At 36.9% G+C, this 19,514-nt stretch overlaps 1 protein-coding gene and 1 long non-coding RNA gene across 2 annotated transcripts in view; one reads left to right on the top strand and one right to left on the bottom strand.

The window, feature by feature from the left end:
* Positions 1–19,514, bottom strand: part of BIRC6 (baculoviral IAP repeat containing 6) — a gene marked incomplete at its 5' end in the record, with an annotated part of 304,005 nt that overhangs the window by 70,725 nt on the left and 213,766 nt on the right. The window contains one exon of the mRNA XM_019548600.1: positions 16,898–17,066. Coding sequence (XP_019404145.1) covers positions 16,898–17,066 — 169 coding nt within the window. The remainder of the gene's footprint in view (positions 1–16,897; positions 17,067–19,514) is intronic.
* LOC109319883 lies at positions 5,181–8,704 on the top strand. The gene is made up of 2 exons (XR_002103658.1): positions 5,181–6,073; positions 7,219–8,704. It is a non-coding gene; the product is annotated as an uncharacterized LOC109319883 (long non-coding RNA).

Raw genomic sequence — 19,514 nt, forward strand, 5'->3', positions numbered from 1 at the left:
TGGAGGGAAGGGGTGGGGACAGCTCTGCATGGGGCTGCACTTATCAGTTGTCAGCAGCCCGGGGGCCTGCTTGGTGGCATGCAGGAATACCCCCAACCTGCTGGCCTTACCCAGTGCAGGCAGCCTGTGTGCATGTTCCCCCACCTAAGAGCAAACGTGTGTTCTGTTCACTACCAACCTAACCTAGGGTGCTTAGATTAAAGCATGCAATGTAAAATCGCTTCCACCTCAGGCTTTTTGAATACCTATACCTAGCCATGAGTTCCAGGGGTAGCTGTAGTACAAGGACAGCCAAAAGATACCCATTTGACAGTATACCAATACTCAACACACTTTTTAATCCAGTGGGAAAGAACCTGTTTTTACTAATTAATTTCTCTTTAAAACATCTTTTCCCTTTATCAATAAATATTTTGTCTGAATTTGTGTGAAACGTTTAGTCCTTCCCAAGTAATAACACAATGTCCTTTGGAGACAGTATGCCCACATACTTGGGGGCCTGGGAAATAAATCTATAAATGTCTCAGTCATAAGACTGAAGCCTCACAATTACTTTGCCTTTATGTACTACTGTATCTGGTGGAAACGCCATTGAGACACTGAACTTACTGAGGTAATACCTCAGTGAGATACTATTTATTAACAATTCCATTTTGACAGACAGGTGTCTTATGAAAGTATCCTGACATTAAAATCAATTCAAGACCCAAGTTAAGCAAGCTCCTCTACTAATGAGAAAGACATCCGACTCCCCATTCAGAAACCTAGTAACTGCAGGACGAGGGTAAAAAAGGGTTTTTAAGAAAACCACAGTAGACAGAAAGAGCAGCTACAAGAATTTTCAGAAAAGCCACCTCTAAAACTCGTAATATTAAAAATGGAAGAGACAGTTTATAATTGCAGGGACTACCATTTGCAATGTTTTCTCTTTAATTTAAACACAACTTGTAAACCACACCCATTTTTGCTGTGTCTATATTACAGGCTTCAGCTGTTATAGGCTTCAACTACTGACCAACACAGCTGTGTCAGAAGCAACTAGCCAATTACTTGCTACAGTGTACACTTCCTTTAAATGTTCTAAGTCACGTGTTGTGAACAGTTCATTATTTCAATGCACTTCTATGTCACTTATGTCAAGATGATCTTCATTTAAAGAGCCAAGATGACCAAGTCTTTAGCAGATACACCTGCATCTCTATCTTGAAATAGGAACACCTTTAACAAGCAGATGCTTATGGCATTTGTGCTGCATGAGGACTCTTTTCATGCAGTACAAATATTCAAATATCAGCCATAATGAACAGAATGCCCACTACTCAACAAAAATTGCTCTACTCCCAAAGATGCTAAATCAGTCTCAAATGAATTGCTAAGAACTTTTGCTGAGAGCTTTTTAATTTTGCTTATATGAAAATAACAGTATTAGGACTTTTTGGATGCAAGTATGAACAAAAATGTTAACTACTGACTAAACTCCTCATTCCAAATGGATATTTTTTATTCTTCCTACCTACAAAAGCAGTCCTGCATTTACTGCCATTATTTTGTATAAGAACAATTTTTCTATTGATCTAAGTGCCAACAAAAACATCAGACACAAGAGCTCAAACATGGTAACAAACATAACTACAGAATTATTCTGCTCCTTGCCTGCTACTCAATGATTCTACATCTTAATTAGATGGTTATTTACTCTAGAGCTGATGGATTTACTTTTCTTCACAGTTTATACCTGGCTATACTGCACAAAATTTGCTGCTGACCTTGAATCCTTCAGACAGAGTATGTTAAATCAGCAAAATGACAGATTTTTTAAAATCCCTCATCAATCCTTACCTCTAAATAAAAGAAGCATATTAAACAATTTCACTCCCTTCCATCAAGAGAAAGAAAAAAACTCATTTTCTAACATGCAAATTAATGTATGTGCAGAGCTTTGAAAATGAAGTATTGTTACTTGGTCTTCTTTAGAACTTAGAGGATCAGAGAGCCACACTACCCAGGTGAGTAAACGTACCACCATCTAGCCTAGCCTTATTGCTCCGAGATCTAAAATAATGTGAGTAACTTGCAGGGCACAGAACAGAAAAGGAATTGAAAGAAAGGGTAATAACCGGCAAAAACACTTCCAAAATAAAAACAGATTTACCCAAAGAACCTTGTCTGCCAAGTGAAAGAAAGGAAGACATGGGAGAAAATGAGCTTTGAGCCCTTCAAGTGCCAGTCCAATCCCCTTCCCCTATCTGCTGCTTTGCTTTGTTTCCTGCCCTACATCCCATATCCAATCTGCTACTCTGCTTGCTGCTCCCTTCCCCATCTGTCAATGTGCTGCTTGTCTCCTTCCTGAATCTGCCTTGTGGCACACAGAGAGGCTGCTTGTGTCACTTACAGAGGCCGCTTGTGGCATGTACGCAGCCAGTTGGCTGCCCCAGTGTAGATACTAACAGAAAACATTTGTCCCCAAGCGTGAGGATTTTCCCTAGTATCAGAGTGTATGATGTCTTATTGCAGAAGTGAATGTGCCCATTCTATGTTCCCACAGTTATTCTCCCAACAGTGAAAGCAGTCTTATTCCATGTCATTTGTAAGATGCATCAGAATGAAAAGCATTGCATCAAATATAATAATTAGATAGGCCCAATTTGACCAATTGGTCTTTTAGGACATTTCCCCAGAAAATGATTTTAACTTAGCAGCAGTCACCACCATTCATTACAGTTTAAGAAGGACAGCAGTAACATTAGTCTTGCTTAGCAGAGATGTATTATGTACTGCCAACTAGCCAGGCAAGGAAGGAATCCTAAAATTTTAACCTTTTTGTACATAAAATGCCTAAAGACTGAACATTTTTGTTGTTACTCAGAGTTTAGAGATTTTAGCATTACTGAGGCCTTAACAAGAAAATTGCAACTTGCAGTAACAGAACATTGTATCAATTAGTTAAGTATTCAATTCAAGATAGCATATTTAAGGTTCAAATAGGGAAGCCGAAACCTTTTATTTAGCTTATTAGTTACACAGTGTATTGCAATTATTAAAAAAAATTATTAAAGAATTGTTAAAATAAAAAAAACAGATGTTTCCAGTAAATCAAATGAATTAAAATATTTTTGGAATATTTAAGTTCATCACAACAACTGATCAATGGCAAGGCCTATGATGTAAAACATACTGTACCGTCTCTCTCACCCCGGCAAAACAAACCCCAACCCAACAATAAATTAAATCAGCCCAAACCTTTGGGTCTATTCACAATCTACTCAAACTTACACAAAGACTGATTAGTAATTATGATTACTGATTATACCAGGGTGGATCTGTTTGAAGCGTATGAGATTTTGCAAAACTAATTTGAAAATCTGCACTATTTTAACTTCATAACATTTTTGTTATAAATGTTTCTAATCTAAAGTCTGGTTTATTTTTTAATTACAAAATGCAACTCCTGTTATGGTTGGGGTGCTATAGCCATGACAATCCAGGAAATTCCTGAAAGGCAAGGGGTTTTTTTGTGCTGTCTTTGGATCAGCTGTATAGTTGTTGGATAAGTTTTCAGGCAACAGGCACCCAAAGTGCCCTGAGGAAGGACCTTTGATGCCCAAAAGCTCGTCCAACAACTCTCCCAATTATATAGTTGATTGATAAAGGAAAAGGAATAATGAAAAAGAAGGCAATGCCCCCAAAAACATCTGGAACATCTGAATCCAATGATTAGCTCACTGATTTTGATAGGAAAGCTAGGACTTAAGTATATACATGAACATGCTTGCTGAACTGCAGACAAACTGTACAACTATTAAATATTTTTCTCAGTGGCCTAAAATCTTTCATGTAAAAATGAAGATGCTCCATTTTGAACAGGGAAAAATTTAGATTTCTGATATAACAACAATGATCCTTTAAATTTATTTTTACACATTTAAACAAATTATTCTCACATGAAATTTGCAAAATGAGAGCCCAAAGGAAGATTCCTAGCTGTATATCCAAGTGCCCAAGTGTGGAACTCAGTCACCTTCGTGCCTTAGGAACACAGGCTCTATTGAGATCAAACTACAAACCCCTATGGAAGAATACAGCTTGGTGAAGCTATTTACCTTGTGGAAGTTCACTACATTGGAAACTGGTGCTGGCTGCAAATATAGTATAGCTTATTTGCCAGTTAGTTTTGTTGTCTCACAGTAAAGATGTTAATAAGGTCCTGGACCTCCCCCCCGCCCCATATTTTATAGCATGAAATTTTCAATCTTACTTCCATCCTTCCCCCTCCCCTAACCCTCTAGGTAAAAAACAAAAAAGCAAGCAAACCTTCACTTTTAAAACTACAAAATAGGAAGAAAATAAACTTCCAGTAATGCAAAAATAAAGCTCTTTGTTTCAAAAGCATTTTATTTAGCAATTCCAGATATTTATCTACATATTTTCTAAAAATAACACTCCCATAAAGAGTGAATGAAAACAAGATAAGGGTTTATATTTTTTTTGGTAATTTTGTGGAACATGCTGGTTTAGAACAGGGAAACTCAGATATACTGAGGCTTCCAGTTGAACTATACAAGTGTAGTATGCTATTTAAATTGCAATACTTCCCTAAATATTTTGAATATAATGTTAGTATTTTCAATACATTTCAGGGTACAAGCATTTGTTTTGAAGTCTCTCAATGAATAATATTCCCAATGAAAAGAGCAAATAGGTTGCACCCAATCACAAAAATAGATAAGAAACCCCACTGTCAAAACACACTCTGCCAAAGCTCTCCCATAACAAAGTAACCATATAATAAAATACTTTGAAGAGTAACCAATTGTCAACTCAACCTCAAGGCTGAGGTTTTACTGGAATGGGTGATGAGAAGGAAAGACTTAAAAAAATGCCCCCAAAATGGAACATGCAAAAAATACATCTCCAATTCATGCACAGGAGGAGTTCTAGTTATTTCTTATCAAGCAGATAAGGAATATTTTTCTGTAGAAGCCCATTTTGATTACAGTCTTTGGGCAATGAATAAAAAGAAGAAAGCATTAAAAAGTAGTAATTCCTGCTTGAAACAATAGCCTGTCAAACAAAGCTTAAAAAGACAAAAGGCAGAAACATTGTTTCAGCTTGAATGCCTTAATGTCACTATTTGTCATGCAGCACTTCATCAGAAAGCCCTGAAGTACAGTTAACTCTGTTCCCCTCTACACAGAACACTTTCACTGTTGTTACAGGATTAAAATGTGCCTGGCCTGACAATGAAATAGCAGAGCCATCGCACATTGTTATGCAACTCACTGTCTGCAAGGGTGGCTTGTAGCTCCTTTATTCAGCAAGTGCCAAGTGCATGTTTAATCAATGTCACAGCTCACTACGGTATGCAACTGAAGCCACTGTCATTCTGCTCCTCGGATCTGACTGGCTACTAAGTTATGAAATGCTCGGAAGAATACCTTGGAATTATTTTCAGAGGCTTTGAAGCAGGTGTGTTACAATGCTAACACCACTGCCAATCAACCGGCTTGTTTTCATCGTTTTTCAAAGCCTGGACTAAAATTACATAGTGTAATTGAGCACAGTTGACTGCATCTGGAATTAAGGCATGTCAATGTGAGAAAGCATCTTCACGTGGCTGGCAAGTAGTAGTGTAGATAAAGGCTCATTTTTTTAAAGGAAAGTCTCAAGAAAAAACAACACATACTGAAGAAAAGCAGGAGCTATGCTTATTTTTTAAAAGCAGAGCCAAGCGGCACACAGTATGTATTGTACATAAAATGCATGTTGCCTAAAAAACCCCCTCAAGTTAATGAGAATTAATGTACAGCATGGATCAATCCTAAGAAGGGCTTTTTGTTTTTAAACTGCACTTGACTTCAGTGGATTACTGGAAGATAAGCCCACTCAGTTGGAAGATTCTGTACCACCACCACCCGCACTGTTTAACTTTATGTATAAAAAAATTCATGTTTGTATATGATCTCTTTCTCTGAAAGAAGAGAGCAACTCTCCATGAAGATAAAAAGCTGGTTCACCACTGAATCGACGAGTAAGAAGCATGCCTGATGACATTTTCTTCCTGATGCAATGTAGGGTAAGGTACATTTTTTTTAAAAACCTTTATATAAGATATATTGTGTTATGGGTTGATAGCTCTGATTAAATAAGACCCACCAGAAGTGTGCTCATTTTTAATTAATAAAAACGTGATTGGCAACAGATAAAAATGCCATTGTATTCAAAATGTGAAGCTTAAGTAAATTAGGATGGCTTCGATTTCTACAAAGATTAAACACAGATTTTAGTAAGAGCAGAAATTCTTTATCACCAATACTTAATCATAGTAGACAGCTATCAATCCAATATGTAAACCCTAAAAGAAAGTAACCCCTCAGGAAAATATTTAAATGGAGGCATGTTGACTGCAAATACATTAAAAGCACGAGCAGAACTAGATATCAGAGGTTGTCACATCCTTACCTCTGCAAAAAAGGGCAAGATTGTATATGAATCACAAATCACATATGTAAGAAATCCTCAAATCCTTATTTTTGATAGATATGTGAATGCTGTAAGAGCACCATTGTCTCTGGGCATACTGCAATAAGAAAATTTGAAGACTGGCAGATCTGCATTCTCTGTTAAAAATATTTACCGTTACAAAATGGCCCAAAGCAGGCATATTGAAAAAAGTAAAAAGGACAACAATGCCTTAGTTAGATCTGCTAGCTAGGTATGGATAAATCAGAGACTGCATAATTATATTAAGATAACCAATTTCTACATTGAAAACAACAAACCAAATATGATCATCATCACCTGCTAGTGTACTGTGACAAGTCAGTGTTCAACAATAGCTGAGAATTCACATAATTTCTTCTGGCCATTTCACAGTCATTTTCCATTACATGAGCATGTATGGGTACGTGATTATATCAACTTTTTGTTTCATAAGGAAAATGTAAATGGGTTAAAGCCAGATCAGATCGCTTCTATGACAAAACAAAGTAATTGGCTTGCAATAACAAACCAGAACTGATTTACATTATACTTTCTTTATTCCATAGCTACTGCAAATAATTGCAGTGGAATATAACTGTACACAGAGAAAAACTGAACCTTATGTGAAAAGAGCTTTAGGAAACCTTCAGTACATATATGCAACATACTCTTGTGCTTGAACAGGACCCCAACTACCTGTTCAAAAGGCTAGATTAATCATTTTCTTCTTTCTTCTAGCTAGCTATCAGAACACTGGTGAAGATACTTGCAGGAAAAATGGGGACCTCAGCCATCACAACATTAGAAGATGTAAAAAGGCAAGAGGAGAATGAGGAAAAAGAAGAATCTATTTTAGCTATGCTGGGGATAATTGGAACAGTGCTCAATCTCTTTGTGATTATTTTTGTATACATCTACACTACACTCTGATGACGTTTTTTCAGCATCAGCTGTACAGTATACTGTGCAAAAACTAGTCATGACAAAAATTATTTTTAAATGCAAAGCAATAGGAAACAGCCTAAAAAAGATTATTAAATACATTCCAGAGCAAAGTGTCTGTCTAAGGATGCTGCATCAGTGACTGAAATGCATCTGTGAGCCCAGTTAGGACTACTACATTATGTAAATGGAGACAGACAGTATTCAGCTTCTCATTGATAACGGCTAGAGCTCAAACACTGGAAATACAGACAGTATTGTTTTACTGCCAATGAATATGCAAGACACAAGCAGTGTAAGCAGATTAAAAACAGACGATGACTGCAACACAGAAGTCTCCATGAAGAACACAGACTGCATATATATTTTACTTCTTCAAACTGATGTTTTCTAAAGATCTGTGACAATACACCTCTGCATAGGTGAAAAGGGTAACATAAGAGAGACAAGTAGGGTTTGTATTTTTTAAACTATTATAATATGTTAACATTTAAGCAAATATATAGTAGGGGTGGAAAGAAGAGTATTATCATACCAAAAATACTGTTAAATCATAAATAAAATTTTAACTACTGACTATATGTTGCAACATTTCTGTTAATTCTTATACAATGTTAAGAAAAGTCAGATACCCTTACCTTCCACTGAACCTTTAACTGGAATCATAGCGCTCTAAGTAAGGATATGCTTTTATAGTTAAACATTCTTAAAAGGATGTTGCAAGTGATTTTTTGTATTTTCTTTTACCATTTATTAAGATCAGTAGTGCTATACTAATAGATGTTTTCTCCAAATGCTGAAATCTGTTACTTTTTCCATATTGCCATTTCTAGAATGCATCTCAGTCGCTTTCAACATTTTTATCATGATGCTTATTTTAAAATAAAATAAAAGCATCACACAAGGATAAAGAACTTTTTTTTTTAACAGTCAAGAGCATTTCTTACTGGTTAGATGCTAAGAAATATCTCTAAAAACTGTTTGATATGAGACTCAAAGACAACACTGAGTTTTAAGTACCAGAGTGCTTCATGCCATGCAGAGGCAATTCTAATCCTTGCCCTGAGGAACTCACCATGTCCGGTACAGGTACTACAGAGATTTTAAGTTTTTATACCATGTTTGAAAGGTGTTGCTCATTAGTTAGGCCCAGGACTACAACAGCTTATACTCATACTTATCTTTAAAAGCACGTGATTGACTGATCCCCATGAAATTCATGGGACTATTCCACATACCTAGTTTAAACATACAAACAAATTTTTGAGTTTAAATTGGGGTTGGGGGGGGGGGGGGAAATCACACGATCAAATGTACTAGTTTTTATATACACATCTAAATATTTTTCATATAAAAGGAATTTACCTTGATAACATTAAGATTAAAAGTTAAGTGTTCAAGGCAAGAAACATGAAAGCTAAAGAAGCATAGAATAATTGATCTAAACGCGTCATTGCTTTAGGATATGAACTTCCTAGAACTGTTAGAAGAGTTCTAACCAAACGTTACTATTACCACTGGACAGTGGAAGGACTAGGAAGGAACCACGCTTCTGAAAACAACAGCCACAATTTTTTCCTGGGCTGTTTAGCAACAACCCATTTCGTAAGATAAGGCAGCTGTACATAGACGTGTTATTGTTGGGTAAAGTACTCTGAGTCTTAAACAAACCGAGTCCATGAAAGACATTTATAAACATACCATGTGGAGCAAATGCTGTCAGGACTCCACAATATCGAGAGTGAACTAGAGAAAGGCGTCTGCATTGTTAGCAGCTTGTATTCAATATTCTATTGCATTTATTTAAAAGGAAGAACTGAGCTAGAAGTCCTAGTTTTGCTGTTTTGAAAATGGATAGTGGCTCATCTATAAAGAGATGTCACAAAAGTAAATCACAGAGATGAGACTGAACTGGGAGGCAATACATCAGCAGGAGATAAGAGTTTTTGGCATCATCCATATTACACAAGCAATCTTTAGTCCTGTGACATCATTGTAGATACACAAAGTATTAGAGTATTCATATAAAAAAAACCAACGAACTTATGAAACACTTACGTGCAAAGAATCGTATCAGGTTATTCACAATGATTTAAACTATTGTAGCAGAGATACTGTTCTTCGGGCTTTTTCACAGTATTTACTATTTTCTACCTGCTGCTGTACATATATAAAACAACACTGGTGTAATAACAGAACAGAGATAGCTGAGGAGGGATTTTCATTTTATTTTCAAGTATACTTCTGAATAAAGTTATTCTTTGAGTGAAATTTGGGGAGAAATTACTCATGTTCATTTTCATCCCAACACTAGTTTATTAAAATGGCTTATCAATTATGTTATGAAGTGTTCTCTGCTTTAAGAAAAAGGCTCAGGTTGTTTTTTGGACACTTGGGTTAAGCAATGTAGAACACAAGTTATAGCAAAGAAGTGTAAGAGTTTGGTAGAAAGCACTTTTTTCTTTTCAGGTTACTAATGAACCAGTGCCCCATCAATGGGTTAATGCACTATGGGTGTTTATACACATTTGGGGAACAGACTTGATTAATCAAGTCTGCTGGAGCATGTCAATTGATGCACTCTGGCAGCCTCACGTGTCATGTGCATCAGCAGTGCAACATGCCTCTGCTCTGAGAAAATGGCAGTGGTGCACTCTGAACTAAAACATGTTCAATGTGCTTTAGTTTAAAGCGCGCTGCTGCCATTTTCTCAGTGCAGGGATGTGCTGTGCCACTGATACAAGTGACGCACGGGCATTTTTAATTAGTACAACTTGCCAACTAAATGTACCTGGCTCCGTGTCAGGACCACATGTAAAAACGGCCTATGTCGTTGGTTTAAACAAAGTGATTCTGAACTGTTTGGTGGCTTGAGATCCTTTTAAGGGTGGTATGCAATATTAGCTGCAAACACTTACACAGGATTAATAAGATAGAACTGGACATTTTACATAGAAGTCTATAATGTCAAAGCCATGCACTGATCTGTTGTGGTCTGAGTTCTCTGAACAAAAGAACGTCTCTACTATTTTTCTGTAGTCAAAAAATGTTAAAGTTGAGAGGGGGCATTTTCTGAGGGATAGACTGAGTATAACAAGGAATGCCTCAAGTCTTAAAAGTTTGAGAACCACTGGTTTAACAGTTCAGGTAAATATTACATTCCCAAGGTTATATCCAAGTGGCAGATTCAGTGACATTTTTAACAAGAGTAAACATATTAATGCTGATATCTTTGTCATTTCCTTAATTGGGTAATTTCACTCTGCCTACCCAAATCCATAATGCATTTGTTTTTACACAAATACTGTTTTTCAATGATTGCTCTAAGTTACAATGCAGCAAGACAATGGCTTCCAACTTTTGTGTTATATAGCTATCTGTTACATGAAGGTTACTCAAGTATACCTAAAGTCCTCCTGCACTCAAATACTCATTTGGATCTGACAGACAAGTTCAGTGTGTAATGTTTTAGACGCATCTGGGAACAGGAACTCCTGTATATAGCTTCCAATTTTTAAATCTGGAAAAATGTATTTCTATACAATATGGCTCATAAAAAAAAAAGAACAGACCAGGACATGATTTTACCTTATTTAAAAAAATAACAAAAACAAATTTGTTAAAATATATCGTCTATTTTTACATAGAGCAAGTCCACAAAACTGGAGATACGCTGTTAATTAAAAAGCTATTCGACCAGAAATTATGGAGAAAGTGAAATATGAAAAATAAGACTAAGATCAAGGCTCATAAATGACAGATGACAAGGTCTAGTGACCAAAGGAGATTCACAATAAAGGGTCTGGCTGAAGAGATGTAGAGAATGCAGGATGGCTGCTCATAGATTTCTTCAGTAGAAATTTGGTTTTTGTTTAAAGTGCAGTCAGAGTTATTGTTGAATGTACCAGACTTGCAGGAGTTATTTTCCTAACTTTCAGAGAAGTCTTGACCTCCCATAAGCTTTCAAACCTTTACCATAAGCTGATGGACAAGACATCAGATTTCCTGAAGGACTTTGCCCTTCCAAGTAGAACTAAACTACTTTGCAGAGTGAGCCTTCAGACAAAAAACCAACACTAACAAAACACCATTGTAATTTCCTGCGACAAGATAGGGTGGAACTGATCTTAATGGCAAATTTGGAGCAGCTGATGGAATGATAGAGGAAGATATTTTTGAATAGATAAGGTAATTTAACTTAATCCTTTAGTAGAAGAAATTTAAAAAAAATCGACAGTGCAGCTTTGAACAGGAATAAGGAGATGTAGTGAGTGTTTGCATACTATTTACTTCAGAAGTCAATTAAACTATCACCTTGCAATTTGATACTTGAGAGTAGGATAAAAAAATCACAATTGAATGAATTGGCAAACATTACTTAATGCTAGACTACTCAATGAAATTCAAAGGGGCATACAAAGAAATTACCAGAAACTAAGGTGTATGAAGGGTTACCAGCCCCTTTCGATGAAACCACCACAGAGAATTCCTTGTTAAGTTTGAACTGTAGTAACTAAATTTTACATCAAAACTAAATTTAAAATGCCCCTCTCACAAAGCCAGCTCCTGATTAAGGCTCAGAAGGGAAAGATGGCATTTTCTTCCTTAGGAGAAGAAGAAATCTCACTTGAAGACAATGTTAGTCAGATCTTTAGATAGAAACTCAAAACAGTCCAAAGTGCCCTGCTACCAGAAGCTCTGCTGACCACAAACTGGGACTCTTTCTGTACTGTGAAAGGAAAATTGAAGACAGTTACAGAAGGAACACAGAAAGAAAGGACTGCCAAAACCCCCAAAGGCTGGCAGCAAAAGGAGCACAAATCTAGCTCCTGCTATCAAGGAGAGGCAGAATATTGTTGTTTTTGATGTAGATGCAAGCATTTATAAGATGAAACTGGTGACATTAAAACTCTTTACTTCTGTGGGCTCAGAAAAGTAGAGTCAACCTAATAATGATCCAAAGAAGTAGATAAGATGTGTTGTATATTTGAACCAGCATAAAGAAAAAGTATACTGCTAAATGTATTTTTAAAGGCATCTTTAAGCAGTGCTAATTCACTGGTATTGCATGCAACTGTAGCAACACACCAAGCCTGTAGCCCCATTACACTACTCACTGTTTAAATATATAACAAAAACGGCCCCTATCCGAAAGGGCCTTTCCTTCTTTAATTTCGTACCATCTAAACTCTCAGTTCCACCCTATACAGTTTCTGAGACCTGTCTGTCTCTCCCAACAAATGATTTGGCTAGGACTAAACTTATTTTCATACAAATGAGGTCCACAGAATAAGTATTTATAATTGAAAATTAAGAATCTAAACTGCTGATTTACTTCAAGATTCTTAAGAGCCAGACAGTGATCCAAACAAGTTGCCATCTTTTTGTGGGGCACCACTACCTTACGGTAATAAATGCATGACATTTCATTGCAAACCTACGGGCACATCTACATGCTCATTATATGAGCTGTTATCATGGCACATTAAGTTTAGTACCTGTAATGACAGATACTAACTTAATGCGCTGTAATCTGCACATTAGCACAGATGAGTTTTTTTGGTGATGTTAACGCACATCACACTAAGACTGCAGTGCATTAGCACGGGCTTTGCCCATTGCGCTAATGCGCAGTAGAATTAGTCTTCTGCACGTTAAGCGTCTTGTGTAGATGCACCCTATATCTGCAGTTCATGGGTGGGGCATGTCATTTCCACATTTTACAATGTTTTTGGGGATTGTGTTTGGAAAAAAAAGGATAGATACAAAAAGGCTTTACTTAAGTTTTAAAATATGGAATGCATGCAAGTCCTCACTACAGAAAACAGACTATGTTAATATTTTTTTTAATTAAGGAGTAAAATTAGAATCAAGTTAGGACAGTTTACTATATGCATACTTTAATATTGTACCTGTACATCTGCATTAAGTGCTCACACATGAGAACATAAGCTTATTAAAAACTCACCACACACTGAAGTGCTAAACTGCTTTTAATACTCTTTTTGAAATGGGAAAAGAACCCTTAAAGCCATGGTAATGCTACACTAAGTTGACAAACAGAAATGCAGACATATTAAGAAACTCAGTAATGTTTCCAGCAGCTTACTTCTCCTGCATAATATCTGAACACAATCCAACGTATTCACAAAGAACTTTTCCTTCTCTATGAGAAAGGAAGCAATTAAGGAAATTAATGAAAATATTCAACTTACAATTTCAAGGACTTTGTGATCATCCTGTCCCTTCCCTTGGGAGGATGCAGAAATGTGACTACTCTGCTAACACTGTAAAGATCTATTTCCAGGTGAGATTTCTAAATGATTAAGTGGTACTTAAGTGGTGATTGTCTCCTTATTCATCATGCATTTCACTTCCATTAGAAAAGTGATCTTTTCGCAAAGATTTGAGGCAGGTGATGCAGAGTGAGCCTGCCAAAAAGTGTTGACCATCATGAAAAATTATAGTCATTAGAACTGTCAATTTAGTATTTTGGTGTTTGTCAAACATTAGCAGCCTCTTTAAACAACTCCATCACACCAACTTTACAGGAAAAGCATACTCTCTACTTGTAGTTATGACGATTAATGATGCAAACAAGACAGAACCCTAGATATCGCCAAAACACTGAGCATCTAATTTATCTGACAATATCACAGCAACAGTACACGCCTGTGTAGCAGTCTAAAACTTTATTAGAGAGGGAGATTTTGCAAGAGCAAGAATTTGAAATTTGGGAAGAGCAGAGTCCTAAAATAAGGGTAACCTTTTGTTGGTCCTATGAAAATCCATTCACATGCAGGCAAATTATGGAGCTGCTGAAAACTGCTGTTTTCCATCAGCTTTTTCTGAGCACATCTTGTTCTTGACTGGAAGCCAACACCCAAGAACATTCTATTAGCACTATGCATGTAGTGTCCCAGTTTTAGTCCAGCATGCCACAGAAACAGATACCCTGCTCCTGCTGCTTCTCCAGTCATGAAAATATCCTTCGGCCTACAGGAAGCTGCACTGGATTGGAACCAAGGAGACGACGAGTTTAGGGCTTCTGCTAAATGGTCTTTAAACTCTGTGCCCTTCACATTCCTTGAACAAATCTTGCTATTCCATATGCAAGCAAAAGCCCTTTAATAAAACCTAGAGCTCAAAATATAGCTTCCTCAAGTCTTAGCACTAAACTGCACTGTCTTTCAGAAATAAATCTGCCAAATTTAAGTACTCTGCTGTCCCCAAAACAGAGATTTGAATATAGATTACCTGGTTTAAGTGTATTCTACACCCTCCTGTGAGGATGCAGATAGAAGCTAAGAGAAGATGCTAGTAACTTACACTCCATCCACAGTCCAAAGGTGCCAGTTTTTGTTAACTGTCTTCTTGCCAGCTATCTGGGAAGCAAAAGCCCCCAACTTGACCTTTAAAACTCATTTGCATTAATTCTGTCTCTATGCTAAATAACTGTTGCAGTGCAATGATGTCCGCTCGTTAATAAGACAAGCTATTTTAAAGTCCTGGTTTCAAACAAGTTAAATTTTCAGTCTCAAATATGCATGAAGAAAAGGCAATATTCTCTGGTACATTAATTCCCCCAAATCTGTGCCTTTCTGCACATTTGTTTTCCTCTTCTAAGGATTTTGTACAAGTCTGCTTTTTACTAATCATTCCAAGATAGGCCTTAGTAGGAATTTTAGGAGTGCTTTACTTCATTGCTATTTCCTTCAATATACAAGTTATTTAGATTGAAAAAACTGCATTACAAAACTTTTTGTTAAAAAAAATAATTTAAAAAAGAAGCAACATGGAGATGCATCTTGAAGAACATAAACAGTTGGGCCTGCTTGCTACAGATAATTATGGCATTCAGATACTTAGGAAAACATTTTATATATTCAATTCAGAAAAGCCCAGATTTTAATAGCATTCAGAATTTTACATACTAATCTAAAAAATGCAGGGTTGTAATTCCCTATATTCTCACATTCCATCCCCTGCTTCTCCCTGCAAAATAAAACAAGCACCTTACTTCTGGGAAGACAAAATGGAGGAAAACAGATGTTTCCAGAGTTATGGCCGCACAGAGCAGAAACAGAGCCTAATCTTCAAATCACTCACCTTCCCTGTCCTGTTAAACCAAAAGCTGAACCCCTAGCTGCTGCTGAAGACTTGTCTCCATGGGAAGATCTATTTTTTTTTTTTAAAAGAGCTAAAAATGTTTTAGAAGCCATTTTTAAAAGATCTTGGTCTGACTAAGGCCCTGTCTCCACTAGCATGGTTCTGCCAACAGCACTTTTGAAAGCAGAAAGAGGCTGCCACTACACACATCCATGTGCTACAGAAAGTCATGCTGGCAGACTGCAAAGTGCACCTACGAGATCACAGCATTCAGCAGAAGGCATGGAAGGGTCTTCATGCATCTTCTGTTGGTACTAAGAACAAAGGCAGACACCTTCTTTCATTTAAGAGTTGATGTAGCTCTTTGCAGCATCAGAACTCCACTCTTTACAGAGGAGCTTTGAGTGTTGACTGTGTAGACTCAGCTTTAGATTTTTGTAACTGGATTTAAGATTAGGGCTAGAAAAAATGTTGCATCTTACAGAAGGTTACAATCAGATTTTAGTGTCAACAACATGAGTTAGGGCCACAATTAATAAAATTGGGTCAGGGCAGGAGACGTAGCACCTGCCTGCCCACCCACCACCTCACACACTATCCCAAGATGAGGGCCTTTCCCCCCAACCCCTCATATTGTATGCAGGAAAAAAAACTTGTTTTGGAATTGGGTAAAGATGGTATATTATCAATATAAATCTTAAAGGAACATGAAGTTATAAATGTACCTCACAACTAAAGTATAACAAAAAGTATGACCTTCATCAAAAAAAGACAAGCAAATTAAACTGCCCCTGTACCAAGTGCTTTCAAGTCCTGGCATTTAATAACTTCAAGCATATAAAACACACATTTCTCACAGGCTCATTTTTTAAATCTCTCCATGAGACTTAAGGAGTAATATTAAATCTTTCTATTCTGGTAACTTCAGATCTTGGTAAAAATAAATAGGGTAGAACATTCAAAATGAAATTTGCAAATTGACAATCTAAATAGGCCTCCCTCCCAGAAAAAAACCCCATTTTTAAAAAACATTTATTAGAACATACAGAAAACAATTCAACAGTTTCAAAATTTATAAGCACAATTAGAAGTTCTATTAATAGTCAAATAAATAGCAAGCAATGTAAATCTCATTAGGTATAAGTGAAGCCACTGTAACAAGAGGAATAAAAATATGCTTTTTTCTTTTTTAAAGTGCTGAAAACACCCCTGAAGTAAACTAGGAAGAATTACTCATTTTGTACAAAAATCATGAAATGATCTTGCAAATGAATCCTTACAATTATCTTGAGATTAATATTTTTCTATCACGCTAATTTAATAGAACCAATAGAATAGGCTTTATAAGAGAACATCAGTACATTACCTGAATCATTACGAAGATATGACGACATTGCTGGAATGAGACAAGATTGACTGAGTAGCTCTAACAGAACTGATGGAAGTGCATTGCTGTTCTGTCCTCTAGCCTCATGGCTAGTCTGGGAATCTCCATTTGATGTGCTCCCTGCAGGATTTATATAACTTGCAAGGACCTGAAAAATATTAAGAGATTTAATCAAAAGCTTATACATTTTAGTGGAAAGAATTTAAATTGCACCAATTTTAAAAATTACTTAATGGTAGTCTACAATTATTTTACCAATAAAATGCTGTTATGTACTTCTGTAAGACATCTTCAGGTACGTTCCTACACAGAAAATTTAATCACAGTTAACTACTGTTTTTGTTATGAATGTGAAAACAAAAAAATATTATTTCAAATGATAGAGTCATGTTTTTATTTTAAAAACCTCTGAATGTCCTGTATGGGTAAACACCCCCAAATGGCGTGGTTTCAAGGATGAGTTCTAAAACACCTATTAATTTCCTTCCAAATATTACCCATCTTTACGATGAATCCAGTATGCAAGTCATATGACAAACCATGCAACTGGCCAAGTAGATATCTGCCCTGTTATTAATAAAATTCATAACCAAAAGGTCACTGTTAGATCCTATCCTACCTTTAAACAGCAAAACACTAACACAGTATTCTTTTTACCTGAAGCAGCAACAAAATTTTAACTTTTACCTTTGGACTGATCGCTACCACTTTAATCCATCCATGAGGCAACATATGAAAATTGCCAAAAAACTTCTGCTTGTGAATAATAGTCATTTTACCGCCTTATTTTCCTAGGAAAGTCTTTTTGTAATAAGCATGATGGTTGTGTTCTGTAATCTACTGTAACTGGCCACCTTAAAAATACTTCCTTTATATATCCTTCTAGTATTTGAGATCAACAAATGTACTTGAAGCTTACAGCTAAATGAAGCACACTTGTGGGAATGTTTTATAAAAAGGGCTTGCCCTATGCTGATCCAAGATTGCTTTTGTTGAATTTCACATCAAGCCCCAAGGCCTATTTATGCAGCCTTTTTTTCTTAGCATGGAGTATTTAGTAGGAGTTGGGGAATCTTTTCAGTGTACACCTATAATGATGAGTTCTTTAACTGAAATAAAAACCTGATACTGTCAGTTATGTATTCTTCTGTTTTCTCAGTTTTTAAGTCTATTTTAGAAATGAAAGAAACAACACATAAATCAGGTGTTACCCTAGTTAACTCTATAAGAGATGCCCTTAGGTTAAAGAATGATTCTCAGCCAGGGTCCCATGCCACCCTTAAGTGCCTTGAGAGCGTTTCAAGGGTGCCGTGGGGTGCTATGCACTGTTAAGTGTGTAAAAATGATTCACAGGATAAACCCAGAGATTTCAAACTGGAACCCACAGTGTTAAAACATTTTGCCTTGTTGTAGTCTGAGTTTCTCTATAACATAAAAATTGCTTTATTATTTTTCTGTAGTCAAAAGCCAAGAGAAAACAAAGAGTTGGCGTTTTCCAAGGGACACCTTGAGTCTAACCAGGTTGAGAATCGCTGAGCTAAGCACTGTCATTTTTCAAGGGGCACCTTGAGCCTAAAAAGGTTGAGAATCAGAGCTAAAAATTTTCATAAACTGCTACTCAGCTCCAAAGCCTTAACCACATCACTTCTGCCCAGAGCTGCCCATTTTCAGCGCAGCTGGGAGCCACACTTCTTGTAGCCACATGCTGCAAAGGAGCAGCTTCCAACTGCACAAGTAACATGGAACCATCCACTCCGTCCTAAACCAAGCAAGTAGGACATCCAACACTGAGCCCTTCTGTGCCATGTGGGTATGAGGTGGCTCCTAGGCCCATGAACTGCAGGTTAACCATGTGGCCCATCAGCCACGAGTTGGACTGTGCTGAATTCAATCATTGATAAAATGTAGATGGTTCAAGTTTACTGTTATGCTGAGCAAGTAGAAAGAGGAGACTAGAACTAGTGGGCAGGCTGAGTGGACCTTTCCAAAGGAACCCAACTGTATTTGAATGCATAGCCTTTGACAGACAAGGTTCTTTGGGTAAATCTGATATCTTTTATTAGACGAACTCAAATAGTTGGAAAAATTCTTCTTTGCAAGCTCTTGGGTATAAATATCAGGCTGAGGAAGCAGCTGCAGTTTGTGTGTGCTCTTCCTGGATGAAACAAATAGTAAAAAGGCCACAGGCTGGTATGCATGCAAGAAATCTAGTTGGTGACACATTATAAACTGCCTAACATCCAACTCCCCAGGTACCTCTCTGCTATCTACCAGCTATATTCATCCCCTCCCCCCTCTCCCCACACTTAACTCCTCCATCCTGTCTTTTACCCACTGACTCCTCAATTTACATCTTTACTGGCTGGCTTTCTTGCATGCATACCAGCCCCTGGTTTATTTACTATTCATTCCATCCAGGAAGAGCACACACCACCTGCAGATGCTTCCTTAGCCTGACAAAGGTATTTGTACCTGAAAGCTTGCAAAGAAGAATATCTCCAACTATTTGAGTTGGTCTAATAAGAGATCAGATTTACCCAAAGAACCTTGTCTGCCTATGTCCTTAGACCAACACAGCTACAACCTACAGCCTTCT

Source organism: Crocodylus porosus, unplaced genomic scaffold, assembly GCF_001723895.1.
Source record: "Crocodylus porosus isolate Cpor-Errol unplaced genomic scaffold, CroPor_comp1, whole genome shotgun sequence".
NCBI classification, from domain to species: Eukaryota; Metazoa; Chordata; order Crocodylia; family Crocodylidae; genus Crocodylus; species Crocodylus porosus.